The 26595-nt window shown below is 31.5% G+C and overlaps 13 protein-coding genes and 1 non-coding gene across 14 annotated transcripts; 8 read left to right on the top strand and 6 right to left on the bottom strand.

Moving 5' to 3' along the window:
• Nucleotides 1-238: 238 nt before the first annotated feature.
• Nucleotides 239-1246, top strand: MRX8 (translation initiation/elongation factor MRX8; the record flags this gene model as incomplete). The annotated part of the gene is made up of 1 exon (XM_046079450.1): nt 239-1246. One exon carries the CDS (start codon nt 239-241, stop codon nt 1244-1246), a length of 1008 nt encoding a protein of 335 aa, XP_045933067.1.
• Nucleotides 1247-1511: 265 nt separating this feature from the next.
• GAR1 (H/ACA snoRNP pseudouridylase subunit GAR1) lies at nt 1512-2150 on the bottom strand (the record flags this gene model as incomplete). Its single annotated transcript, XM_046079449.1, has 1 exon — nt 1512-2150. The coding sequence occupies one exon, from the start codon at nt 2148-2150 to the stop codon at nt 1512-1514; it is 639 nt and encodes a 212-aa protein (XP_045933068.1).
• A 659-nt stretch (nt 2151-2809) lies between these two features.
• On the top strand, nt 2810-3682 carry MRPS28 (mitochondrial 37S ribosomal protein uS15m; the record flags this gene model as incomplete). The annotated part of the gene is made up of 1 exon (XM_046079448.1): nt 2810-3682. One exon carries the CDS (start codon nt 2810-2812, stop codon nt 3680-3682), a length of 873 nt encoding a protein of 290 aa, XP_045933069.1.
• A 280-nt stretch (nt 3683-3962) lies between these two features.
• SCDLUD_004563 (homoserine O-acetyltransferase family protein) lies at nt 3963-5489 on the bottom strand (the record flags this gene model as incomplete). The annotated part of the gene is made up of 1 exon (XM_046079447.1): nt 3963-5489. One exon carries the CDS (start codon nt 5487-5489, stop codon nt 3963-3965), a length of 1527 nt encoding a protein of 508 aa, XP_045933070.1.
• Nucleotides 5490-5923: 434 nt separating this feature from the next.
• SCDLUD_004564 (M1 family metallopeptidase) lies at nt 5924-8656 on the top strand (the record flags this gene model as incomplete). Its single annotated transcript, XM_046079446.1, has 1 exon — nt 5924-8656. One exon carries the CDS (start codon nt 5924-5926, stop codon nt 8654-8656), a length of 2733 nt encoding a protein of 910 aa, XP_045933071.1.
• A 146-nt stretch (nt 8657-8802) lies between these two features.
• On the bottom strand, nt 8803-8875 carry SCDLUD_004565. The gene has a single exon. It is a non-coding gene; the product is annotated as a tRNA-Phe (tRNA).
• A 464-nt stretch (nt 8876-9339) lies between these two features.
• Nucleotides 9340-10512, top strand: PPE1 (phosphoprotein phosphatase methylesterase 1; the record flags this gene model as incomplete). The annotated part of the gene is made up of 1 exon (XM_046079445.1): nt 9340-10512. The coding sequence occupies one exon, from the start codon at nt 9340-9342 to the stop codon at nt 10510-10512; it is 1173 nt and encodes a 390-aa protein (XP_045933072.1).
• A 74-nt stretch (nt 10513-10586) lies between these two features.
• Nucleotides 10587-12734, bottom strand: QNS1 (glutamine-dependent NAD(+) synthetase; the record flags this gene model as incomplete). Its single annotated transcript, XM_046079444.1, has 1 exon — nt 10587-12734. The coding sequence occupies one exon, from the start codon at nt 12732-12734 to the stop codon at nt 10587-10589; it is 2148 nt and encodes a 715-aa protein (XP_045933073.1).
• Nucleotides 12735-14056: 1322 nt separating this feature from the next.
• SCDLUD_004568 (uncharacterized protein) lies at nt 14057-16030 on the top strand (the record flags this gene model as incomplete). Its single annotated transcript, XM_046076977.1, has 1 exon — nt 14057-16030. The coding sequence occupies one exon, from the start codon at nt 14057-14059 to the stop codon at nt 16028-16030; it is 1974 nt and encodes a 657-aa protein (XP_045933074.1).
• A 292-nt stretch (nt 16031-16322) lies between these two features.
• Nucleotides 16323-16853, bottom strand: SCDLUD_004569 (uncharacterized protein; the record flags this gene model as incomplete). The annotated part of the gene is made up of 1 exon (XM_046076776.1): nt 16323-16853. The coding sequence occupies one exon, from the start codon at nt 16851-16853 to the stop codon at nt 16323-16325; it is 531 nt and encodes a 176-aa protein (XP_045933075.1).
• Nucleotides 16854-19292: 2439 nt separating this feature from the next.
• Nucleotides 19293-20303, top strand: TFA2 (transcription factor TFIIE subunit TFA2; the record flags this gene model as incomplete). The annotated part of the gene is made up of 1 exon (XM_046079443.1): nt 19293-20303. The coding sequence occupies one exon, from the start codon at nt 19293-19295 to the stop codon at nt 20301-20303; it is 1011 nt and encodes a 336-aa protein (XP_045933076.1).
• Nucleotides 20304-20382: 79 nt separating this feature from the next.
• Nucleotides 20383-21432, bottom strand: SCDLUD_004571 (isopenicillin N synthase family dioxygenase; the record flags this gene model as incomplete). Its single annotated transcript, XM_046076775.1, has 1 exon — nt 20383-21432. The coding sequence occupies one exon, from the start codon at nt 21430-21432 to the stop codon at nt 20383-20385; it is 1050 nt and encodes a 349-aa protein (XP_045933077.1).
• A 1131-nt stretch (nt 21433-22563) lies between these two features.
• On the top strand, nt 22564-24132 carry SCDLUD_004572 (cytosine permease; the record flags this gene model as incomplete). The annotated part of the gene is made up of 1 exon (XM_046079442.1): nt 22564-24132. The coding sequence occupies one exon, from the start codon at nt 22564-22566 to the stop codon at nt 24130-24132; it is 1569 nt and encodes a 522-aa protein (XP_045933078.1).
• An 883-nt stretch (nt 24133-25015) lies between these two features.
• On the top strand, nt 25016-26467 carry SCDLUD_004573 (pepsin-like aspartic protease; the record flags this gene model as incomplete). Its single annotated transcript, XM_046079441.1, has 1 exon — nt 25016-26467. The coding sequence occupies one exon, from the start codon at nt 25016-25018 to the stop codon at nt 26465-26467; it is 1452 nt and encodes a 483-aa protein (XP_045933079.1).
• Between the last annotated feature and the right edge of the window lie 128 nt (nt 26468-26595).

A 26595-nucleotide genomic window follows, 5' to 3' on the forward strand; every position in this document is an offset into this window, starting at 1 on the left:
TATAGAATTGTTTTCTGCATATAATTTTTTTTTTTTTTTTTTTTTTTTTTCTTTTCTTTTTTTCCATTTTTTTTTTTCCATTAATGAATTATACAAGACGAAAACAAACCGTTTATTGTACGCCAAAGGGGAGAGTACCATAACGAACAAATAACAAAGACTAATATTAAGATTTCTGTAACAAAAGAATTAGCAAAAGCAGCTGAAAAAAAAAAGAAAAAAAGATATATATATAAAGATGAAACCAACAAGCCTACAGTCTTTTAAATTAACCATTAAACCGCTTAACCCACCCAAAAGCATTGCTGAGATTAGATCAATTATATTAAATACACCGAACATAAAGGGAAAAGAAACTGGTTTATCAGTGAATCATGAAATTAAATCCAAGAGCATTATTGATACAAAAAATAAAAATATCAAGTTAAAATCGAAATTAAACACCTTACAGAAGAAGAATTCCAACATAACAAAACATTTTTTTAATGATATATATGAAAAATTTAATGCGATGTATATGGCTCCCACAGTTGTAGAATTGAATAAAGTTAATTCCTTTTTTAATAACTGTGGCGTACAGTTTGAGTGGAGTGCACCGAAGTACTCAGATATCCCCCTGAAACCAACACCTAGATTGAAACCACTATCTCTTCATTTACCAGAAGTGGCATTCTTAGGTAGATGTAACTCCGGGAAATCAACACTGTTAAACAATCTGGTTACACGGGCAAGTGTTAAAAGGGACTTAAACCCACTGGCTCGTGCTTCTAAAATAGCAGGTTATACAAAAACAATCAATAGTTTTAATATTGAAAATAAATTGAAGATTATTGATACACCAGGTTATGGCGTAAAAGGCACTAAAGAGCAAGGAATAGCCACCATGGAATATTTACAAAAAAGGAAGAATTTAAAAAGAACATACATTTTGATTCCAATAGATTCTGGATTTACTATCTATGATTCGCAGATCATTAATTTTTTGGGTGAAAATGGTATTCCTTTCGAGATCATTTTCACTAAAATGGATAAACTATTCAAACTTTATGGCCAAAATCTTGATTCGGATAATAACACCCAAGTTATAGCAAAGTTAAATGACATAATTGTAAATAGTGAAGTTGATAAACTACCTACACTACCACAATTATTATTTGTCAATTCTGTGATCAATAAAAAAATTGATAAAAGATATGGTATTGATAAAATAAGATATTCGATTCTACAAGCATGTGGAATAATATAATATTTGCCTCATAATACTGTTATTTAATCATTAGCATTTTAATACTTTGCATTACTAAATTTTATAAATAGTTATCCTTCTTTTAATCAATTAATTTGTTTATCTGCTTTTTTCTTTTCTTTTTTTAAATATTATTTTTGATTTTGTTTTTTTTATATAATATACAGATATATATAATAAAACTAACTATGGAAACTTTTTTTTCTTTTTTCTTTTCCTTTTTAATTATTAGTAAAAAAACAAAAACAGTTGGTATTTAAACTTTTTAAAATCTTCTACCACCTCTTGAACCACCTCTAAAACTACCACCTCTTGAACCACCTCTTGAACCACCTCTAAAACTACCGCCTCTTGAACCACCTCTTGAACCACCTCTAAAACTACCACCTCTTGAACCGCCTCTTGAACCGCCTCTAAAACTACCGCCTCTAAAACTACCACCTCTTGAACCGCCTCTGAAGCTGCCACCTGGAGCAGTGCCGTTCCTCTTTCTCTTATTTTTTGGTTTTGGAGGCCCTGCAACTTTAGGTTTAGGTAAAAATCTTTCAATAGGCAATAGTTTGTCGGGGGAAATATAAAATTTATCACCATCTTTAAAACTGGTAGCTTGGACACCTTCTGAACACTTGATTGTAAAGTAAACATCATTTATAGGGCCTAAGATTTCGTCAATTTTTCCAACTTGAGATTTGTTTTCCAAATATATTGGTGCATTAAAATATGGTATTTTTGTATTTATTGAGCGACAAACTATATCCCCCTCACATGGATGTAAGAATTGTCCCATTTCTAAAACAGTTTCTGGTGGGCCTTGTTGGATTGGTGCTCTGCCACCTCTAAAACCACCACGGCCACTACCGCCTCTGAAGCCACCACGGCCACCTCTATTACCTCTAAAACTCATTTTTCTTTATATATCTATTTTCTTTTTTTTTTTTTCTTCTTTCCTTCTTTTTCTTTATATGTTTTAAGAAAGAATTAAGTATACTTGCTCTACGATAAGAAAGAGTTGCAAGAAGGATTGCCTATGTATAAGCCAATTGGACCCAGATTCAATTAATGTTTAGGAGAAAAAAAAAAATAGTAAAAAAAATTTTTTCATATTCTTTTTTTTTTAATTTTTTTTTTTTTCATTTCTTTTTTTTCCAAACAAACAAACAAAAATAAAATAAAATAAAATAAAACAAAACAAAACAAAATAAAAAAATAAAAAAAAAAGAAAAGTTAAAATCACGTGATATATTTTAATACGAAATAAAAATAGTTGACTATCCGAAACTCTATATCCACGGTAACTCGGATAATAAACTTATTTTTGAGTTCGGTTTACACACCCACACATACTCGTAAATAATAACATTTTTTTTGTATCTATCTGAGAAAATTATTTCAAAAAAAAAAAAGAGAAAAAAAATTTTTTTATTCTTTGGTAATGTTAAAAGATTTCAAGAGCCCAGTTTTATTATCAGAAAAAAAAAAAATTAAGAAAAAAAGGTTATAACCATAAACTAACAATATTCATTGTAACATAAGAAAGTATATTGCCGAAATAAAAAGTTTACCATGCTATCTAGGTCCATAATCAATAATGCTACCCTTCAAACTCGTTTATTTGGTACTACCTCAATATGTCAAGGTATTAAAGCTGTCAAATTTTTAAAAGCTCAAAAACGTAAACAATTGAATCAAGCTAAGCAATTAACTTTACATAATTCTTTAGCTACCGAGGTTGATCCGGTCTTGGGTCATGAAGATAATCCATTTATCGCACGTATAATGGCTGAAATTAAAGAACCAAATGTTTTAGCTAATAATTTTGCTAAAGAAGAAGTAGATAAATTTTTAGGATTAGTAGTGTCTACTGGACTAAAGGACCAATTAGGCGACCAAATGAATACCGTTTTGGATAATAACGATTTCAATACTCAGATTGCAAATAGGAGAGATTCAATTTTAAGGATTTTAAATATAAAAAATAATAGCGACAAGGATGCTATGAAGCTAGCTATCAGATTAGCACGTGAGGAGTTTCAAAGATTTCCTGGAGATACTGGATCCAGTGAAGTCCAAGCTGCTTGCATGACAGTTCGTATCCATAAGCTAGCCAAACATATTAAGGAACACAAGAAAGATTATTCCAACACTAGGATATTAAGAATGTTGGTTCAACAAAGACAAAGCATCTTAAGATATTTAAAAAAAGATAATCCCGAGAGGTATTATTGGACTATTGAAAAATTAGGTTTAAATGATTCTGCTGTGGTTCACGAATTCAATATGGATAAACGTTATATGCAAGATTTCAACTTTTTTGGTGATAACCGTATTTTAATTAAGGAGTCCAAGAAGGTTGCTGAACAAAAACGTAAAGAATCTCGTAAACAAAAGAAAGCCAATAAAGTAAACCATCAACAACAAGAAGCAGCACAGCAATAAATGTGATTTAATTATAAATAACCATTTGGCCGTCGTATCTGTGTTTCCTCTTCTCTTTTATTTTATTTTATTTTATTTTTTTTTTTTTTATTTTATTTTATTTTTTTTTATTTTTTTTTTCAATAGAATAAAATCACTTGTATATAATAATAATAATAATAATAAAAACAAAACTCAATTTGAAATATGAATATATTTTAAAATTATGGCAACAGCACTATTATTATATTTACTATATAATATTTTTTTTTTGTACACTATCAAAACCAGATAAAAGTCACTAATTTTTGGTCAAAAACTTACCTATTTCTTTACCAATATTTTCCAAGTCCAATAAAAAAGTATCATGGCCATATAGACTTTGTGATTCATCAAGTTCTATATGTTTAATTTTACCCGAATAATTAGTGTCACTGCTAACCAAATCAACAATTTCTCTTTGTTGCCAATATGGGAATAATCCATCGGTTTTAACACCAATAACCAATAAATCTTTGGATGCCAATGGTTGTAGACCTTTTTGTAAATCAATTCTTGCTTCTTCTACAGTGCTGCTGCGTTTTCTTTTGACGGGTTTTTCCTCCAATCCTTGATTTTGTTCCACAACACAAGATTCATTGGAACAAATACCGTTATTTTGAACCAAACTCGTTCTTTTTCTTAACCCCCTTTTTTGAAAAGATAAACTTAAGTCAAATAAATCCATAGTTTTGCTCAAATACAAAAAGGAGTTAGCATCATATTCAAGTGCAAACTTTTCACCTTGATGATCTAAGTAGTTTTCAATTAAAAAGTCAGGACACAACATTGGTTGTCGTTCATCATCTAGTCTTTCGTTACCAAATCTAGATTCCCACTCAGGACCAGATCTATAAGTAACAGTGGCAATCTCTCTGGCCAATTTCATTCCAACATGTGGAATGATTTCATTATAATAATACCCTCTATTCCAATGTGGATCAGCCATCAATACTTGTCTTTGCGCGTGTCTCATTGCAATACTACTGGGATGTGATCTGGCACATCCGCTGACACTTACAATTTTTTCAAGCTCATTGGGGAATTCAACACCATATGCCAAAGATTGCATGCCTCCCATGGAGCTGCCTACACTTGCGTATAGTTTGTCTATTAGAAAAAATTCTTTAATCATCTGATGCTGCGCCCTAATTATATCCTGTATGCTTAACATTGGGAATCTAGTGGCATATCTTTTGTTAATGTCCTTAGAGCTAGTATTTGTGGGATCAATTGACTTTGGGCCCGTCGAACCGTAACATCCACCCAATACATTGGTACAAATAACAAAATATTTATTTGTATCCAAACATGGATTATTAGGGCCAATAAAATTCTCCCACCAACCAGACACTGGATTTTGTTTTGTCGAGTGTGCATGTGATGAAGCACTTAAACCAGTATGTAATAGTATAGCGTTACTTCTTTCTTTGTTTAAAGTACCCCATGTTTCATAAGCTATTTGCCATGGATTGGGTAACACACCTCCAAAATCAGAATATAATGGGACTTTTGACTCATATATTTGGTATCCTGTTTTGATATTAGAATATACAGGATCTATACATTGTTGTAATTTGTCAATTTTAAGAGTTTGTTTTTGTTGTTTCTCTTTTAATTGTTTTGTAATTGCTTCTAATTTATCTAAACATGGGAATTCCATTTGCTTGGTAGATACATTTCTTTTAGCAAATAACCGGGATGCTTTTGAAAGGGAATTGAACACTGATAATTTAGTATAATATTTATAATGAGTAGGGTTTCGTAATATGATATTAGATATTGGCATGGATGTGAATATATTAGAGAAAGAATTTTGGTTTTTTATTTTATTTTATTTTATTTTTCCTTTTTAAATCTATTGATGTTAATTATTTTGAAATGATTTGATAAAGTTAGATTTCTAATAACGGATGATTTACAGCGTTTATTACTTACCGCAAATTACGCTTTTTTTTTTCTTTTTGTTATCACGTGCAAATGTGGGGTAATAATACCCAATTTCTCTTTTTTAAAGCCCGATAAGGCAAATGGCCGTAAATTTAAATTAGTTCCGGAAATAGAAACAAATTATTTTCAACATTTCCTAAAATAATGTTTTTATTGTTACAACCAGGATTCCAATAATAATATTTCCCTTGTATCCACCACTACAAATATCAACATCGGTATCAGAAATAAATAAATAAATAAATACCTGGGTTGATATACATTTATATCACAATGAATACTTTAAATCATGTATTACCCACTACTTATAAACCAAATCATTATAACATTGAGCTGTTTGACATAAATACAGCCGAAAATTCATTTAAGGGCCATGTAGATATTGAGTTGAATAAAAATACCACTACAATGGGTAACCATTCTAAAATAATAACAGATCCTTCTTTTATTACCCTAAATATCAGGGACATTGTCATCGAAGAAGCTTATTTAATACCATTATCCAGCACTGCTGCCGACGAAAACACACCTGTATTCCTTCCATTATCCAAGGAAGACAATAAAGAGTACGAAGAGTTAACTTTTCAATTCCCTACTGAAGTCGTTAATACAAAAAATAAGTTTATTCTAGCAATTGATTACAAAGGCAGAATTCAAACAAATATGTGCGGCTTTTATAGATCCGATTTTATAAGTAATTATGAAACCAAGGAACAATCATTTATGCTATCAACACAATTCGAAGCGACCGATGCTAGGAGAGCATTTCCATGTTTTGATGAACCTAGTTTAAAAGCCACATTTAACGTTACCATTTCAGCCCCCGCTAAATTCACAGTTCTATCTAATATGCCTGAATGTAAAACTTTGAATGAACCACATTCTACTGACAACATAATACAACATGTCTTTGAAAAGTCTCCTCTCATGTCGACTTATTTAGTTGCATGGGCTATTGGCGACTTTGATTATTTGGAAACATTTACGAAGAATAAAATTTATGGTAATAACACCAAAAAACTACCCATTAGGATATATACCTGTAAGGGGAAAAGTGAACAAGGTAGATTCGCATTATCAGTTGCTGCAAACGTTATTGATTATTTTAGCGAGTTGTTGAAGATCCCATACCCATTACCTAAAATAGATCTATTATGCGTCGAATCATATTCTCACAATGCTATGGAAAATTTTTCTTTAATCACTTTCAGACCAACAGCTGTTCTAACAGATACAATTGGGAAACCTTTTAAAAATGAAAGAGACTATGATCTTGCGGAGCTGGAACAACATTCCAGCAATCCTATTGTATTACAAAAAATTGCATATGTAGTCTGTCATGAATTAGCACACCAATGGTTTGGCAATTTAGTTACTATGAATTGGTGGGATGAATTATGGTTGAACGAAGGGTTTGCCACATGGCTTGGGTACGTTGCCGTTTCCAAATTCTTCCCACATTGGGATGTTCCAAGCATGGTTATGTACAATTCTCATGAAGTTGCTTTAGAATTGGATGCTTTGAAAGAATCACATCCAATAAAAGTATCTGTCCGTAACGCAAAAGATATTGACCAGGTTTTTGATAGTATTTCTTATTTGAAAGGTTGTTCTATATTGGAAATGATAAGTTCTTATATTGGTATGGAAACATTTTTACAGGGTGTAACTTTATACTTGGAAAAGAATAAATGGAAAAACGCTACGATGTATGATTTATTTGATTGCATTAGCGAAGCTGACAGAAATAAGACCGATGTTTCTGAATGTCTATCTAACTGGATTTTAAAACTTGGGTATCCCATTGTTGATGTTAGTTATAACCATAACCAAAAAGAATATATTTTAACACAATCCAGATACCTCTCCAGTGGTGAAGATAGTGATGATTCTACTATTTGGTGGGTTCCATTAATGTTAAAGAACAATCAAAAGATTTGCATGAATGCTAGAGAAATGACTATCAATGCCAATATTGAGAATTCATTCTTTTTTTTGAACTCAGCTTCGTATGGGTTTTATAGGGTAAACTATAAAGATGATTCCACATTCAATAGTGTTTTAGCTAATTTTCATGAATTGAATAGTAGGGCAAAAATTGGATTAATTAGCGATATTGAAAGTGCTGGCGATTACACAAGACTTCTAAATATATTATCTAAATTTTCCGATGAAAGAAATGTTTCTGATGATGAATATTATGTGTGGTTGAAAGCTATAAATTCATTAAATCAGTTAAAATTTATCGTTTCTAGTGATAAAAAATCCGTTTTGAAACACGTTATTTTACGCATTGTTGGTGAAAAACGACTTTATAACAAACTATTACCATACTTAGCTAATCCTCTAATTTTGCAAAATTGTGAAACAAAAATATTGAGAAGCCAAACCTATAATCTATTGTTAACTACGGCTGGAAAATTATCTAATAAGCAAGTTTTACAAGGATGCAGGAAGATTTTTGATGGTGAAAAGTCTATATTTGCTAGCAACGCTAGTACAGTTGTTTTAGACACTATCATGTCTCAAGAGGACACGACCACATTATTAGACTTTGAGAAAGCTAAAAAATTGTTATTTCAAAGTACTTTGGCTGATCAAGAGATTATTTTGAACAGTTTAGGCTCAATTACAAACCCCAAGCTTTTCAAAAGTTGTTTTGGATTAATTTTGGAGATTGAACCAATGAATTTACAATATTTAGCCGAGGCCTGGGGTAATAATAGTGTTATCAATGTGGCATTATGGAATTTTTTCAAGAGCAATTATGATGTAATTTATAAGCGAATTAGTATAAATCCTATTGTTGTTGATAGATTCATTCGTTTTAGTTTTAGAAACTTAGTTGGTGATGATATTAAATTAGACTTTGAGAATTTTTTTGCTGATAAAATCACTGATGGGTTTGACAGAGGTGTTAAACAGACTATTGAAAGGATTAGACGAAATACTAAAATGCGTGAAACTGGGTCTCCTAAACTATCGAAATACGTGGAAAATATGTAATAACTATTATTTCAAAGATTTTTCTCTTTTCTCTTTTGTCTTTTTTCAAGTTTAAAAAAATTTTGAAATATAATTTAGCATTTAATAAATATGTTGTCAGCCAAGACTGATTTAAAATCATTACTGATGAAATCAACAAAAAAAATTGCGATTTCTGTGGATCGAACACAGGACCTTCAGATCTTCAGTCTGACGCTCTCCCAACTGAGCTAAAACCGCAATACGTTGGAAGGGAACAAAGTACTATATATTTTACTTACTATTTATAATGAAAGGAGAAATTAAAAAATCACCGTAAATTTTTTTTTTTTTTTTTTTTTTTTTTTTTTTCTTTCTTAGCAAATTGGTGGCTCGTTCTTCCCTGTAACCTTTCCCCCTTTAAAGGATTAAGATTATAAAGTGTTTTGCTGACAAAACAACAAGATAGTATTTTTAATAGCTTTCTATTAAAGGATGATCTGATAGTGTTCACTAAAAGGAAAGAACTAAGACAGAATAATACAATTTTTATTTTAACTTTTATTTTTTTTTTTCCTTTTTTTCTCTTTTTTTTCTTCTTTTTTTTCCTTTTTCTTTTTAATCACACTCGCATTTATATAATCATTATAGTTAAATTTAATCGTGCATTATCATAGCTTGACACAACTTTTAATTGCACATTACCTAGAAAGTTTATTTTTCCAATGGATCTACAAAAAAGTGTGTTATTGAACAACTTGAAAAAAGCCCAAGAATTATTAGGAACCGATGAAAATGATGAGTATCATGAAGGTGAAAACGAGGAAGATTTTGTAGGTGATTTACCTAGCTTTACCAATAATGCTAAGAAACAACCGAAATCATCCTTTAACAGTGGAAAAAATTTACCTTCTGAAACAGCATTACCCCAATGGAATGATTTTTTACAACATAGAAATGTTTTTACAATAAATAATCACAGATTTAATTATTTTTACTCATTGTTTGATACAAATGCAATAGAGAATTGCAAAAGTATACCTGTTTTTATTTTTCATCATGGAGCTGGATCATCCGCTCTAACATTTGCAATGCTAATCAAAATTTTACAAGAGAAATACGCTGGAGCTTGTGCTTGCTTTACATTTGATGCAAGAGGTCATGGCGGAACCCAATTTATCGATGATTCCGTGGATACTTACTCCTTGAATGATTTTGTTGATGATTTCAATGCTAACATTGAAAATTTTATTGACAATCATTTAAAACCTTGTAGTCCGGCTAGCTTAGAAAAAATATCTATAACTTTGGTAGGTCACTCGCTAGGTGGGAGTATCTGTACCAATGTTTTTCCCATATTGAAAGATAATATTAAAAATAAGGTCGTAGGGGTTTGCATGCTCGACATTGTGGAAGAAGCAGCCATTTTGGCTTTGGATAGAATGGAACTTTTTTTGCAAACCACACCGTTCAACTTCAATAATATGAAGGATGCTATATCCTGGCATGTCAATAGAGGGATGCCTAATGACAAACCAAGTGCCGAAATATCAATACCACCATTATTCAAACAAGATATTATATCGGGAGGAGTTTCAAGAGTCACTGACTTAAGTTTTTTTACAAGTTATTGGAGTACATGGTTTAAGGGATTATCTTCCAAATTTGTTGATTTGAAAACTAGTAAATTATTAATATTGGCAGGTAATGATAATCTAGATAAAGATTTGATTGTAGGACAGATGCAAGGGAAATATCAACTAGTAATTTTCCAAGAATCTGGCCATTTCATTCAAGAGGATAATTCCTTGAAAACTGCAATCACTTTGATGGATTTCATGCATAGAAATGATAACAAGAACGTTGTTATTAAAACAAATTGGGGTGCCCACAAGTAGTCATTTCTTCCTTCCATATTTTATATAACATATATATACATATATATATATGTATATATCTACAGTGTAAATACTCAGTCAACTTCTAAATTGTTTAGGTCATCAATGCTGATCTTGCCCTCGTATTGATCTACAATCCTATCAATTTTTTTGGAAGCCCATGGGAATCGAGGATCAATCAAAAATGGACGTAAATCAAACCTATTATCATCTGGAGAGTAATTTTCAGCATGATAACTTGGCGTGATAACAGTTTGCTTGTGTCTATTAATTGCATAAAAAAAGAAAAATCTTTTAACTTTTTCAGCGACTTGACGTGGTGTTAATTTTGGTGTCCATAAATGTAATAATTTCAAAAACATTGAATATGGTCCACATTTATCTATTTTACGCAATGAACCAAAAACACCTAATTCATCATATGTCATACCCATATCGATTTCATCAGATTGAACATAATCTTTTGTGATTGGTTCTAATTCTGCAGTTGGTGTTGCCTTTAAGAAATCATCCAAAATTGGCATGTCAAAATTTGCAGATGCATAAGCAATAAATTTTTTCAAATCCCTTTTAGATATAGCACCTATTGGGTTCAAATCTGCTGATGAACAGTCATATTTGGTCAAATACCCCCGTAAACACTCGTCAACATTAGAACTTCCCAAGACCAACAACCCACCACTATTTGGAATATTACGAACCCAAGGTAATAATTGAGCAAAAAGATATGACAAAACCATTCTTAAACGAGCCTGGATATTTTGTAAAGCCAGGTTTTCAATTTGAGAGCCACCAAATATTTTATAAACAGGCTTTTTACCAGTTGCCACTTCAAATAAACTGATAATACTGTTGACTACAGGGTCCATGTTCAAATCAACGTGGTATGAATTAATTCTCTTCGCTAGATTACGCGATCTATCTCTTGTTTCCTTTGATGAATTTTCCGTACCCATATAACAAGTGTGAAAAATTTTATTTGCTATTTCTTCCGGTTTACTTGGAATCCACTCCTGACCCATACGACATATTTTTTGAACATCTTTAAGAACTACATAATTCCCATCAGAAATTTCCTTGATAACCAATCTGCACATGGAAAAAATAATGACAGCTGTGGCACAAGAGTCAATACCACCAGATAAAGGTAGAAAATAACCGGTACCTTTACAACGTCTTAAATAATCCCATAGCCAACAGGCTGGACCCAGGGCAATTTCTTCTTCGGGCAAATGGTAGCGAACGTCCCTTGCTGCAGTTAAAGTAATCGAAGGGTCAAATCTATTATTTTTTACGGCCAATTCAACATCGACGGTGATTCTTTGGTATCTTATTTTTGACAAAGAAGCTTGCATAGATCTGGACATGAAGGCAGCACGGTAAGACCTAACATCTTCCAAGTCAACAGTGGCGGTTACTACTTCAACATCTTTTAACGAAAATTGAGACCCCTGGGCAACAACTTTGCCGTTGATAGCAATTAAAGCACACCCATCATAATACAATCGATCACCATCACAACCTCTCTGATTAGCATACAGATAAACCCCACCACAACGACTAGTTGCGCCTTTAATCAAATCCATTCTTTTATTTAGTTTACGTAATTCGTGATGACTCCCACTACTATTAGTGAAAATTTCTACACCATCCAAACTCATAGCAATATGGGGGGATTCTGGGGTAAATAATTCTTCACAGGTTTCGGTTCCAATACATGTATCTAATGCATTAATAACTGCATCACCAAATGGGACCAACGATTGTCCGGTAAGCTTTGCGATATTAACCGGCAATTGAAACTCTTCAACAATTGTCGGTTTGAACCATGGAGTGAAGTATCTTAATTCTCTGTAATTACCGTCATTGGCTAGCCAGATCTTAGGTCTGATCAACAAGATTTTACCATTAAATGACAACAGTCTACAATTATATCTGACATTCTTGTGAACAACTGGCATACCAATATCCAATAAAATATCAAAAGTCTCAGGGGTTTTCAAAATAGAAGCATACATTTCCCAGGAATGTAAATATAAGTCATCTTCCAAAAAATGGTCCAAACAACCATACCCAGTGATTTCAAGCTCTGGACCAACACGTAAACGAGCCTTTTTTTCCTTTGAAATTTTGATTGATTCTAAAATACGATCTCTGTTTCCTTCAAAATCCAAAGCCCATTGGTTTAAATTACATGTGGCTAAAGTTATTAAATGGGACATCTGTGGAGTATATATGTATTAAGTTTTTGAGGATAATAATATTTTTTTTTTATTTTTTTTATTTTTTTTTATTGGATTTAATAAAGTATATTGAACTAGATAAAATTTTACTGAAACGAGAGATAAACTGAGTATAAAAATTCTTGTTTTTATTGAATTTGTGAGAGAGAAAAAAAAAGATAAAAAGATTAATAATTCTATTTTCCGAGATCTATTTTATTTGGTAGTCCGAACTTTGCATTCAGGACATTATTTTTTGATTTTTAATTTTTTGATTTTTGATTTTTTCTCAACAGTTTTAATTTACCCGAGCATTTTAAACTTTATAAACAACATTTAGCCATTTGCTTATTTTTTTTTGTTATTTTATGCAATATTTAATTTTATACAACTGAGATAAAAAGACGAGCTATTTTCTGAGCCTTTTGTATTGCCTTGTTGCAAATCTTGCAATTTCCTTTCAGTTAATGAACCGAACTTTCCTGTTCCAGTCGTTGCACAGGGTTTTTTTTCTTTATTTATTTTATTTTTGCAAGTAAGATATTAATGTACTTGATACTCCACGTGCAAAACTGCACGTGCAGAAAGTGTCAGTGATACTAACAATAATACACTATATTTGCTTTGCTCTTTAATTATTCAAAAACGTTTATTAACAGTTATTTAAAGTAGAAAATTAATCAAACAGAAAAAAAAAAGAAAAGTAAAGTGGAAAACATCAAACCACACGCATAAATGAATATCATTATACACACATCTTATCGTATTTATTTTTTTAAAACTAATCCGTTTTTGTGTTCAATCTAATAGTAATAATAAGAAAATTAATGTTACATATCAATTAAAATTACAATCCATGTGCCGAGTACTAATCATTCTTTTTTTTTCTTTTTCCTGTTTTGTTTCTGTAGAATACACCTTATACACAAATAATAATTTCACTTATTAAAATATTTCGTAATTAAACTTTTCTACTAGAATCATTAGTAAAGTTAAATAAAATAAAATAATAATAATAGTGATAATAATAATAATAATAATAATAATAATAATAAATCTATATAAAGAGACTAGTATGACTTCCATTTTTTTTTCTTTCTTTCTTATCATTTTTCCCTTTTCCTCTTTCAAAATTTTTCTTTTTTCTTTTCCACATTATTAAAAGTGACAAAAATAAAACAAGACCAAGTACTTAATAAAGTAGCTCGTAGAGGAGAACAAATAACCAATCACTTTCCTTTTTAAAACTACTTGTGCGTTTGAAATTTAAGAAGCTGTGCTTTATAATTCATTCATTGTCTCCTATAATAATAATAAAAAAAATGTTAGCTCAATTTGTCTCCTTTTTATTTTTATTGATCACTGTCAATGCCTATCCTGCCCACATCGATTTGGTCAGTGTTTTAAATGATAGTGACGTTAGCTGGACTAAAAATACTGTTGCTGATGATCAACTTGTTGTGCAAAGTGTCCAAATGTTATATTCTATCGGGAATGACACTTCTTTAAGCAAGTGTGAAAAGTGTAAGAGTAGATTGTTATTTGGTAAATCATTAGCTTTCACCAGAGCTGATTTAATTCCAACTATTTGGAAACAATGGTGTTTGGAAAGTGGGTATGAAACAACCACCACTTGTTTGACCAATTTCGGTAGAAACACTGTTAGCAACTCCTCTACCGGTTCCAATTTTGCTGACATGTTATCCTTGATGAACCCATTATCCATGGATGGTGACTATTACTGTCACTACAAGGAAAGTAACCAGTGTGCTTTACCAGTTACTCCATCCAATTTGTCTATTTCTTACATGTGGAATAACACTAAACCTGCAAAGGCTTATGTTGCTCCTCAACCAAGTAACGAAACCTTCAATGTTTTGCATATTTCCGATTTTCATATTGAATTGGATTACACCGTCGGAACTGATGCCAATTGTTCAGCCTCTATGTGTTGTACTCCACACACTTCTAATAGTAAGAAGGTCCCACAAAATCACACTTCCACTGGTTACAACAGTTTCTATACTAATGCCAACTATGCCGTCAATGGTACTTTCACTCAAGGTGATTGGGTCAACGTTAATGAATCCAGTGTTTGGGTCCCAGCTACTACTTTCGGTAACTACAAATGTGATGCCCCAGAAGTTTTAATTAATTCCTCTTTACATTCCATCGGCGATTACCAAAAAAGTAACAATATCAGCTTTGACTTTGCCATTTTCACTGGTGATTTGGTCGACCATGATGAAACCGCCTACACCGGTTACGATATGACCGTTGAATCCGAACAGATTATCTTTAGAGATATTAAAAACACTTTGGATGAAGTTCCTGTTTACTCTGTTTTGGGTAATCATGATACTTTCCCATATGGTGAAATTGCTCAAGAAAAATCTGGTTTCCAAAACAAATTTGATTGGAATGCCGAGTTGATGTCTGACTTATGGTATGATTACGGCTGGTTAAATGCTTCCGAAGCTCAGCAAGTCAAGACACATTATACTGGATTTTCTGTTACCACCAAGCAAGGTTTGAAAATTATTTCCTTAAACAGTAATTGTTGGTATATGAAAAATCATTATGCTTATTGGAACACCGTTGAAGATCCAGATTCCTTTGGTCAATTCGAATTTTTGATTAGCGAATTGTTAGATTCCGAGGCTAATGACCAAAGAGTTTGGATTATATATCATATACCAGTTTCTTCTGATATTTTGCCTCCTCAAGCCAAATTATTTGGTGACGTTATCGAAAGATTCTCCCCATACACTATTGCTGCCATTTTTAATGGTCATACCCATCGTGATGAATTTCAAATTATGTATAAGGGCAATGGTACTTCTGACACCAAAACTGAAGACAACGTAGTTAACAATGCTTGGATTTGTCAAGCAGTCACTCCATGGGTTGAAAACAATCCAGGTTGGAGATATTACGAAATTGATACCGAAACTTTCTCCATTATGAATGCCTATAACTTTTACACAAAGTTAAATGAAACATTTACTAATAACGGTTCTGAGCCAGTCTGGAACTTTGAATACTCTAGTAGAACTGCTTATAACATTGACTGGCCAACTAATGCTCCATTAAATGCTACTTACTGGCATAAGGTTGCCACCAGCATTGGTTCCAGTAATGGTACTTTACAGACTTATGAAAATTTTGCCAAAAGATTTTCTCCATACACTGGTGATTGTAGTACGGGTGCTTGTGACACTGATTATTGTTATGTTACTTCCTTCTATGTTGACCAATATGCCAACTGTTTGAATGAATTTAACATTACCAGTTAATTTTACTGTTTAATTTTATCCAACTGATTTAAGGGGAAAAATTTTTTTTTTTTTTACACGCGTTTATATATGCGTTAATTTGAGATTTATTTATTTATTTTTTTTTTGTTTGAAACTGATAATGTTTCAAAAAAGTTTTTGTCAATAAAGCAAAAATTAAAAGTATACCAAATTTTAACTGCTTTAAACAAAAAAAAAGATAAAATAACATATATATATATATATATAACTTTAAAAGTAAGAATAAAAGCAAAATGTATATAATAGAATAAAAACGCAAAAGCATACCAAGTTATTGTTCATTAGCTAATGAAAACATATCTTTTTGAGACTCCATTCCATTTAGTTCCAGTATCTTGGTAACAATTCTATTTGGGATACTGATATGCTGTGTTATAAAATCAAGACGTCTTTGTAATATTTTTAACCTCAAGGCTTTAGTCGTGTGGTCTTTGTAGTCCCAGTTTTTTTCAATAATTGAAAAAATATTTTTTTGAAACTTGTTGTAATACTCAGTGGATAGTTTTGGGTCATAGTCACATGTACCAATGTTATCTCTAAGCTCGATTTCAGCAATTATACTTTTTAAAGTGTCACATTTATAGTGGTCGACAGTACAATTGTGCTGGGTCTTGTCCTTTCCGTTGTTAATAGAACTAACCATCTTTTCCTTGGCACCATTTGTATTTAAATCAAAACAGTATATGTTGTATACGTTGATATGTTGGTGCTCCTCGGAGTGTTTGGCCCTATCTATAAATTTAGCACAACAGTTCTGAACAAAGCTGGCAACGTTTTCAGCTGATTTAAAAAGATTCCCCATTGCGCTAATAGCAATGGCTTTTCTAATTTTGGTAAGTAATGTCGGGTGTTGGTTTAAAATCTGTTCACAAGCTTTACTGTATTCAAGGTGGGTGACACCGTATAGGTTTTTAAAAGTCCTATCCAAGTGGTTTCTGGTTTTACCCATCATGTTTACCAAATCCTCCGATTTCAACTTATCATATTTATTTTCACTTGTTTTTGAGTTGAAGGGTAGTAGCAAACCAAAGATATAATAAAATAAAGCATGTGTGCTAGACAAAACTGCCATATTTCGAACTAGACAAAGTTCTTCGTATAGCCCTCTTGTAATGATTCGTTGGCCATACAATGGTAGCACACCACATCTTTTTGTTGAATGCTCTATTTCTGCAAGTTGCAAACCCAACGGATTGCTACACTCCACCATATTTTTTCTAACCATTTGAAGCTCATCCTTGATATTAAAATACATGATATATTTGGGATCGCATTTAATTTTGATGTTATCCAATTCCAGCTTGATTTTTTTACTTTCCTTTTTACTCAATTTTTTTAAACTGTTTCCCTTGAAGAAAACCGAGGTGTTGATAATAGAAGTTATCCACAAAACTAATTCCATAAACAAAGATTCCTCTTGTGTATATTCTGTGTTGATCGTTGGCGAATCAGTAGCTTGCATGGATAATACGAGTGTTGTGTGATAGGCTTCCTGGTTGTTAACAATATCGTTCTCAGTGTGTTGTACTAAAAAATTAAAGGGGACATATTTTTTTTTAACTTCAAATTCCAATAAAGCTGGTGAGTGAATGTAGCTTGTTTTTTCTAAACACTCACATTTATTTCCAACGGCACCTTTACGAAGTTTATCCACTTTATTTGTAGTTGTGCGTGTATTTTTGCACAAATTATGATTATTTGTGTTCCTGGCTGGCAGAGTTAAGTCAAAACTATTGTTTTTATTAACAGACTGCTGGAAAGTATCGAAGGAAAAATTATTATCGACAGTGGAACTGGAAAGCGGGCGTGGTTCAGGAGTGGAAGAAATGAGATACGAAGCATCAATATCAAAATGATCGATATTGGAAAGAGGTACAAGATTAGTGGGATTTGTAATATGTAAAGGACCACTACTAGGGTCTAAAATATCGTTGAAATTAACGTTATAAAAGTTTTGGCATATATCATTGGGGATGGGCCCAAAACCAACGGTTGGCTGACTTCCATTAGTGTTAGCAGGATCACTTTTTTGAATTAAAAACTCACTTAGAGAATTATAAATGTTTGTGTAAACGGTGCTATTTTGTTCAACCGCAATAGGTGATTCATAATAAGTCTCTGATTCAAAAGAAGTTGGCAAGGTGTTTTGGGGATTGTTATCAAGAGATTGATTACTACTGGTTTCAGCACTATCATTTACATAACACTTAGAGTTGAAATTGTCCTTCGATTCAGTATCAAAATTCATATCAGCGTTTAGAAATATGTCAGAATTAATGAAAGTTGTAAGATCAAAAGGAGCATTATCTGTTACAAATTCGAAATCTAAAGAGTTTTCATAATCCTTAGGTTCAGTGAAAGACATGGTTGACGGGTTATAAGCGAATGTGTTTTAAAAAAAGTGGAATATTTTGATTTAGGGTTATTTGGCTAAGAAATAGCGATATTGTTTTGTAGATATTGTTATTATTTTTAACTGAAAATTTGTATCAAAAGTGAACTGATGCAAGGTATATTACATAAAGATGTAAAAAAAAAAAAAAAACATTCTTATTACTTAGTATACAAAAGGTATCCTATATATATGTATGAAACAAGTGAAAAAAAAAAAAAAAAATAGAAAAAAAAAAGACTCTGTGTATTTTGATTTTTTTAGGAGTTTACACATAAATCAAAGGCCTAGAACTTTAGATTAACCCAGCACTTTTCATATTAGATGTTTTTTTTTTTTTTTTTTTTTTTTGTTTATCTTATTATTTTATTTTTGTGTCTGCTAGCAAATATAAAGTTCTCTCTGATACAAGAAAAAGTTCCCCTTATTATAACTCTAAGTTTTTAATTATTATCACTGGTCAATACATAGGATATGTTTCACAAAGTTTAAAAATCTATAGAAATCAGAGTCGTTTGATTATTTTTATTTAAATGGAAATACTGGCGCGTCATTTTATATTACTTTTTGCTTTGATAATCTAGAATTAAAATGTTTAGGGCTTTAGTTTCAATATCTCAGGGCTAAGTTAAGGCTAAGATATTATTACTTATTGCCCGGGTAACAGTTAATATTAACCAGTTAATGCTTAATAAGCAATTTTTTTTTTGAAATAAAAGCAATCTATTAATAATTTATAAAAAAAAAAAATCAATAACTTTATTTAGTCTTTATTGAACACACCACTTCTTTCATAAAAAAAAAAAAAAAAAAAAAAAGATAAAAAAGATAAAACAAGGAAAAAACAAAATGAGTACACTATTAGATAATTTAAATAAAGTCAAACATAAAATTGAAGGTCCAAAAAAAAGAAAAAGTGAAGAACAAACTACCATTGTTACAGCCACGAGTGATAAAGAAAATACCCCAGTTGGAACATCAAAAAGTGACACAGCTTCGTCTAATTTGGCTGAAAGACCTGCAGATGGACTACCATCTAAAAAACTTAAATCAAACCCATCTGAAAAAGTTGAATTAACAAATACTACAAAAGAAAAAGAAGAGGATAAAGCCGTATCCCCCTCCAAATCATTATCTGCAACACTAACTACTAATTCTAATGGGCCAGGTTTAAGTGGGACTCATTTATCTACAAAATTATTATTAGCTACAGAATATATCCAAGAAAGAGGTGAAGCAGTACCGATATCACAAGTTGAATCTTATTTATCATTGAAGCCAAATTCACCGGAGGCGAAAAACGTTATACAATTGTTAAAAAATATAAACAAAATAAAATTTGATCCCGTAAAGAAAACGTTGCAGTATGTCTCAATATACGATGTACATTCTGCGGGAGATTTAATTGACTTGTTAAGAAAACAAGCTACTTTTAAGGGTATAAGTGTCAAAGAATTAAAGGATGGGTGGCCGCAATGCCAGGAGGTTATTGATGATTTAGAGAAAAGAGGAAGAATCTTGGTGTTGAGGACGAAAAAAGATGGAAGCGCAAGATTTGTTTGGTATAACAATTATGTTACCCCTGCGAAAGTTCGTCAGTTGGCTATGAAAAACGAGGATGGTCATATTATTGATGAAGAATTTAGAAAAATGTGGGAAAAGTGTAAGTTACCTAGTAGAGCTGAATTGCCACGTAAATTGACCGATTTTGGTTTGAAACCAGCTAGTGTTGATCCTGCCAGTGTCAAAAAGGAAGGTACAGTTACAAGAGTTGAGGTCAAAAAGAGGAAGCAACGTAAATCAAAGATTACAAATACTCATATGACTGGTGTTTTGAGAGATTATTCTGATAGGGTTTAGATTTTTCCCCACCCACTTCTTCTTTACAAAGCTATATGACTTATATAAATAAATAAACATATATATATATATATATATATCACCAATTATATGTTTCCTTTAATCTTTGTTGTAAATGTTCTAATGCTGTTATTTGAGGTATATCCTCACCATTAGCAGCTTTCCTAACAATATCGCTTGGAACAGGTTCCAAACGAGCATCATTTTCTGGATGAACAAAAAACACAATACTATAACGATCACTATTTCTAGTTTCTCCTGGTGAAAATTTAACTCTATGCGTTGTGCTTTTTAAAACACCTTGAGTCCAGAAGTTTAATAAATCACCAAAGTTAACAACTAATGGTGCAGCCATATCTTTGTGGGCTGACTTAATATATGGAACATTGAGCCACTCATCTGGATTGTCTTCGTCTAATTGTAGTTGTAGGCCTTGTTGTGCTTCCTTCTGAAATAACAGTGTCAAAGCACCATAATCGGTATGTGCGCCTGCTCTAATAGATAACAAATCTTCATCGGTAGAAGTAATATCATTACCGTCATTTCTGATCAATGGATAACGCAAGATTCGGAAAATGGAACCATTTGGCTCCTTGGGTCTTAATTTTTCAGTAAAAAACTGTTGATTTTCAATATTTAAAGATATGGCAATTAGTTTCATGATTTCTCGAGCAATTTGATGTAATCTGATCATGGTATCGGATAAAAGTTGAGAGTTTTGTTTAAAATATGGAGGAATTGGATTTTGAACATCTTCTTTAATATCTTTGTTTTTGCTACGATAATAATCTTGTTTTGATTGGTTAAACTCACCTGTTTCAAAATCAATATAGCCAAAATTATAACCTTCCTTAAAATCTTTAGTTTTTCTTGGATCTAATTGTTCGGAACCAAAATGAGTATAGCCGATGTTATTATCTGGATTAATTAAATATTTAAGTTTTTCTTTTTCCGGAGTGGTAGTGAAATATTCTTTCGATAGTTCAAATAGTTTATCAACCTGATCTTTTGGAATTCCATGACCGTCAACAAAAAGAAACCCTTGTTTTATAGCCGCAGCTAATAAACCTGGTGTTATTTCTTCTTGTGGTTTGCTTATATCGATAACAGCTAAAGGATTGGAAGTCATTTTTTTTTTTTGCGTACTTTCAATCAGTTGGTTTGAAGAGTGAGTCACGTAAACTATAATTTTTTTTTTTTTTTTTTTTTTTTTTTTTTCCTTTTAAAATAAGAAGAAAATTGAGGTAAGTGGAATAAATTATATAATTGTTTTGTTTTAAGATAATGTAAAGTGAATCAAGAATAAACAAGATAAGACAAGAAAAAAAAAAAAAAGCCTTTTAATAACGATTGTAGTTATTTAAGTTTTATCGTAAGTTTGTGCGAGGTGATAGATGTAAAAGCTGTTAATAAACGTAGAAATAAGATTGACCGATCGGTACGTACAGATTGATGTATTTTTCATGGTGAATAAAAAAGCATTAAAATTTTAAATTAAATAACAATGTTATCCGATACCGAGGGGGGGTTTTTTCCCCCTCTTTTTACGGAGTATCGGATTAAGCAGTTTATTGATAATTAAATATAGTTTTTACTTTAATAGTATAAGAATAAGACTGAAGTGAGATCTGTATTGATAAAAGTATTTTATAAAATTTATATTCTTAGAATTATGTATAAAAGTAATAGAGTAACTAACAAGAATTGTTAAAAATCAATTATTAAAATATATAACAAATAAAGAAAGGGGGAAGAGACAGTGCTCTAACAGCTGCCTTTTATATATATATTTATCCCCTTTTGTTCTATTTATTGTTTGTGTGGGTGTAATCGTATAAAAAGATGTTTGTTTTATTATTGCTTTTAGACGCAGAGCCAATTTACTTTTGAATTGTCATCATACAACAACTCCCACAAATTTTCAAATCTAACTTTAAAGTGGAAACTAAAAAAAAAAAGAAAAGCTAAAAAACTTTTTTTGGAAAAAAATTCTGGTGTCAAAAGTTGAAGTCAAAAAAATTTTCTTTTTTCTTTTTTCTTTTTTCTTTTTTCTTTTTTCTTTTTTAGTATATATATATATATACATACTTTTGTTTATTTAATTCTTTTTCTCTCTCTTTTCTCTTCCCTTTTCTTTATTCCCTTTGTCTTAGCTCATTCTTTTTTTTCCCCAATTATTTTAAATATATAATTATATTTAAAAACATATAAACACAAGAAATCCCATAAACTCAAAAAAATAAAAAAAAAAAAATTTAAAATGAAAGATATAGAGAAAGAGGAACAAGTGCTCGATGTCACTAACAGTGACCCTTATAATGATGAAAAAAATCTATATCTAACAAATTCAAATTACACACCATCTACTGCTTCATCTAAACCAACCACTTCTTCTCCCAATTCCTTCTACACAAAAATAATGAAGTACCTTAATGCTGAAACCATAGGTATTGAACCAATTCCAGAAGAATTAAAAACAGACAATTCAATAATGAATGCCAGTACGATGTGGTTCAGTGCCAATATGGACATTGCGTCCTTTGCGCTTGGTGCCTTAGGTCCTGCAATCTTTGATCTAAATTTCGGTACCAGTATTTTGACTATTGTTTTCTTTTCCGCACTAGGCGCCATCCCAGTTGCTTGGTTTTCTCTATTTGGTGCTGAGTTAGGTATGAGACAAATGGTGTTAAGTAGATATCTAACGGGAAATTTGGCAGCAAGGCTATTTAGTTTGTTTAATTGTATTGGATGTGTTGGTTGGGCGACAGTTAATACCATTGCCGCAGCAGAACTAATAAACATGGTAAACAGACCTCATAATTGTCCTCCTTGGGCAAGCTGTTTAATTTTGATTGTGGCAACAATCATTGTTACTTTTTTTGGGTACAAAATTGTCCATTTATATGAAAAGTGGAGTTGGGTGCCCAACTTTGCAGTTTTCTTGGTTATAATTGCCAGGTTGAAAATAAATAACGATTTTGAGGGCGGTATATGGACTCATGGTACAACTACTGCTGGTAATGTGTTAAGTTTTGGTGGTTCGATTTTTGGATACGTTGCTGGCTGGGCCACCTATGCAGCTGATTTTACAAGTTACATGCCACGTAATTTTAATAAATCCAAGATATTTGCCGGTGTTGGTTTTGGGTTATACCTTCCAATTTGTTTTACCACAATTTTGGGTGCTGCTTGTACCTCATGTCTAAAAAAAAACCCAGTTTACCAAGAATTATACGATAACGATGGTTTTGGTGGTTTGGTCTATGGAATTTTGGTTGTTGATTCATTGCATGGGTTTGGCCAATTTTGTTGCGTAGTTTTGGCATTATCTACGATTTCAGGTAATATTCCAAATATGTATTCAATTGCACTTTGTACCCAAGCGTTTTGGGAACCATTGACTAAGATACCAAGACCACTTTTAACTATTGCAGGGAATGGTATTACGTTGGGGATATCTATTGCCGCTTATTATAGATTTACTACTTTTATGAGCAATTTTATGGACGCTATTGGCTATTTCGTTGGTGTTTATTTGGGTATTTGCGTCGTAGAGCATTTTATCTTCCGTAGAAATAAATTTTCCACTTATGACGTGAGCATTTGGAATAAATTTTCCGAATTACCCATTGGTTTGGCTGGGGTCTTTGCTATTTTTACTGGGGGCTTTGGTGTCGCAGTTGGTATGGACGAAGGATATTGGTGTGGGGAAATAGCTGCTATGATTGGTGAGGATGGTGGTGATATTGGTTTTGAATTGGGGTTTGGGTTTTCCTTTGTGATATATTTGATATTTAGACCAATTGAAATGAAATACATTGGGAGATGATTTATTTTTATTAGGATTTTAAATTTTTTAATGATTAATTACTCTTTTTTTTTTTTTTTTTTTTTTTTTTTTTTTTTTTTTTTTTTTCCCTCCCCCCCTCAACGGATGTGCTTGATAAACAGGGTTCAACTTTTATGTACGTATTTATTTATTAATTTTGTAGTTATAATAATAATAATGATGATGAAATAATCTAAATTACACGGAACTAGAATCTTGCTGTTTTATGGTCAAGTTTGGGAGCACTTATTATTATATTTTTAGGTCTTATTACGTTGTTAATTTAAAAGTATATAGACACGCTTCTGGGCGAGGAAAAAAAGAAAGAAAGAAATCTGTATATATAAATAAACTGAGCAAATTACTTTGGTTTATTTAAATAATGAGAGGGAAAAAAAAAAAAAAAAAAAAGGTATTTCTTCTCATAATAATTGAGCAAAAATGACGGTATTTTATTATAAAAAAGGATAGCATTGTATATTTTATAAAACATAAAGTAGAGCTTTCTATTGTGGAAAAAAAAAGACTGAAAAAGCAAATATATAAGTGGAATGATAACACTATGAAAAAAAAAAATATCAATAATAGATCTGTTTAATTATTAGAAGAAAATTTCCTTTTCTTTTTGTCTTGAATAACTGTTTTATAACATAAATTAATAATTCAAATGAGTGGGTGTTTTTACATTTTATATTCTTTTTTTTTTTTTAGTATCTCAAACTTACACAAGATTTTACTATGTTTTAAATATAAAAAAAGAAACAGGAATAAAAAGCAAAAACAAAAACAAAAAAAGATCAAGTCTATTTCTTTCTTTCTCTCTCTCTCTATATATATATATTCAAATAATATTGGATATACCACTTAAGTTATAGATTGCAATATGAATTTCTACCAAACTGTCTTAACATGTACAATATTGTTAACCACATTAGTACATGCCTCCATTATTATTGATAAAGGTTATGAACTGGCTAAACGTGGAAGCAAAAAATCCAGTAAACCGTTAGAATACACCATTATGAATTATGAAGACTTTTATGGAGTTAATTTGAATATTGGTTCGCCAGAACAAACAGTTGGTGTTGCTCTCGACTTATTAACTGCTGATATCTTTGTTCCAAGTTCCAACAATTCGTATTGTAACAAAAAAGTTGATAGCTCCGGAGACATTTTCAATTGTACTGGCGGTACATTTGACACAACTGCCTCTTCTACATATTTTAGAAACAGTTCTGATCCATTTTATAATACATACAGAATAACAGATTATGCATCTGGTTATTATGCTATGGATACCTTTAATATTAATGGTGTAAATGTTACCAACGTTTCATTTGCCGTTGCAGATGCTTCAAATTACACTTATGGAGTAATGGGTTTAGGTCTACCAGCTGGTGAAGGTTCCAATTTATTCGAATTGAGCTCATATAACGACGTATTACATGAATACGTTAATTTGCCACAAATTTTAAAAAACAATAAATATACTAAATCGGCTGTTTTTTCATTGTTTTTGAATGATCAATGTGGCGAAGGTGGTAAGCTATTATTTGGAGCTGTTGATCACAGCAAGTATTTGGGAAAGTTATACACAGTTCCAGTTGTTAATGTTTACAAGAATGCAGGTTACAAAACCCCTAGACGCTACGATATTGGATTGTATGGTATTGGTGCATACACTGACAGCAACAACAACGAAACCTTTTCTACTACGCTGTTTAGTGCCTCTTTAGACACCACCTCTGATTTCTCCTATTTTTACAAGACTATAGCTGACAAAATGGCATCTTATGTTGGTGCTACTTGGGACACCAACTATTCCCTGTACACTTTGTCTTGTGCCTCAATTAATTATAACACTTCCTTTGTTTATGATTTTGGTGGCTTCAATATTTTTGTTCCAATGAGCAATATGGCTTTTGTTGCCGACGCTAAAAACGACACTTGTTACTTGGGTTTCAAATACCACCATATGAATAGTGCTATTTTGGGTACCCCATTATTATCTTCGGCTTATTTGGTTTTTGATCAAGATAATTATGAAGTGTCTATTGGTGTTGCCAATTTTAAAGGTGCTCAAGTTTCTAGTATACAAAGCGTTGGAAAAAAAATCCCTAAAGCCACCAAAGCTCCATCATATAGCAATTCCTGGACATCAGCTCCCTCCAATATTACTCTTGGTGGTAACATGTTTACTAATACAAAGAGTTTCTCTAATCCATGGACTCTAACTGATGATTTAGGTTGTGCCAAAATCACTGAATCAAGTGGCAGCGTTTTAAACAATGGACGTGTGGAACAACAAATTACTAGCAGCACTACTAATAAATAAACATACTAATTTTTTTTTTTTTTTCTTTTTTTTTTTTATATAAAGAGAAAGTTGGGTTGCTTTTTTTAAATATATATATGTTTATATGTTAAAAGGAATGTGCAGCTATAAAATAGTTTTATATTTCT

This window comes from Saccharomycodes ludwigii, chromosome VI (assembly GCF_020623625.1).
Source record: "Saccharomycodes ludwigii strain NBRC 1722 chromosome VI, whole genome shotgun sequence".
Taxonomy (NCBI): Eukaryota; Fungi; Ascomycota; class Saccharomycetes; order Saccharomycodales; family Saccharomycodaceae; genus Saccharomycodes; species Saccharomycodes ludwigii.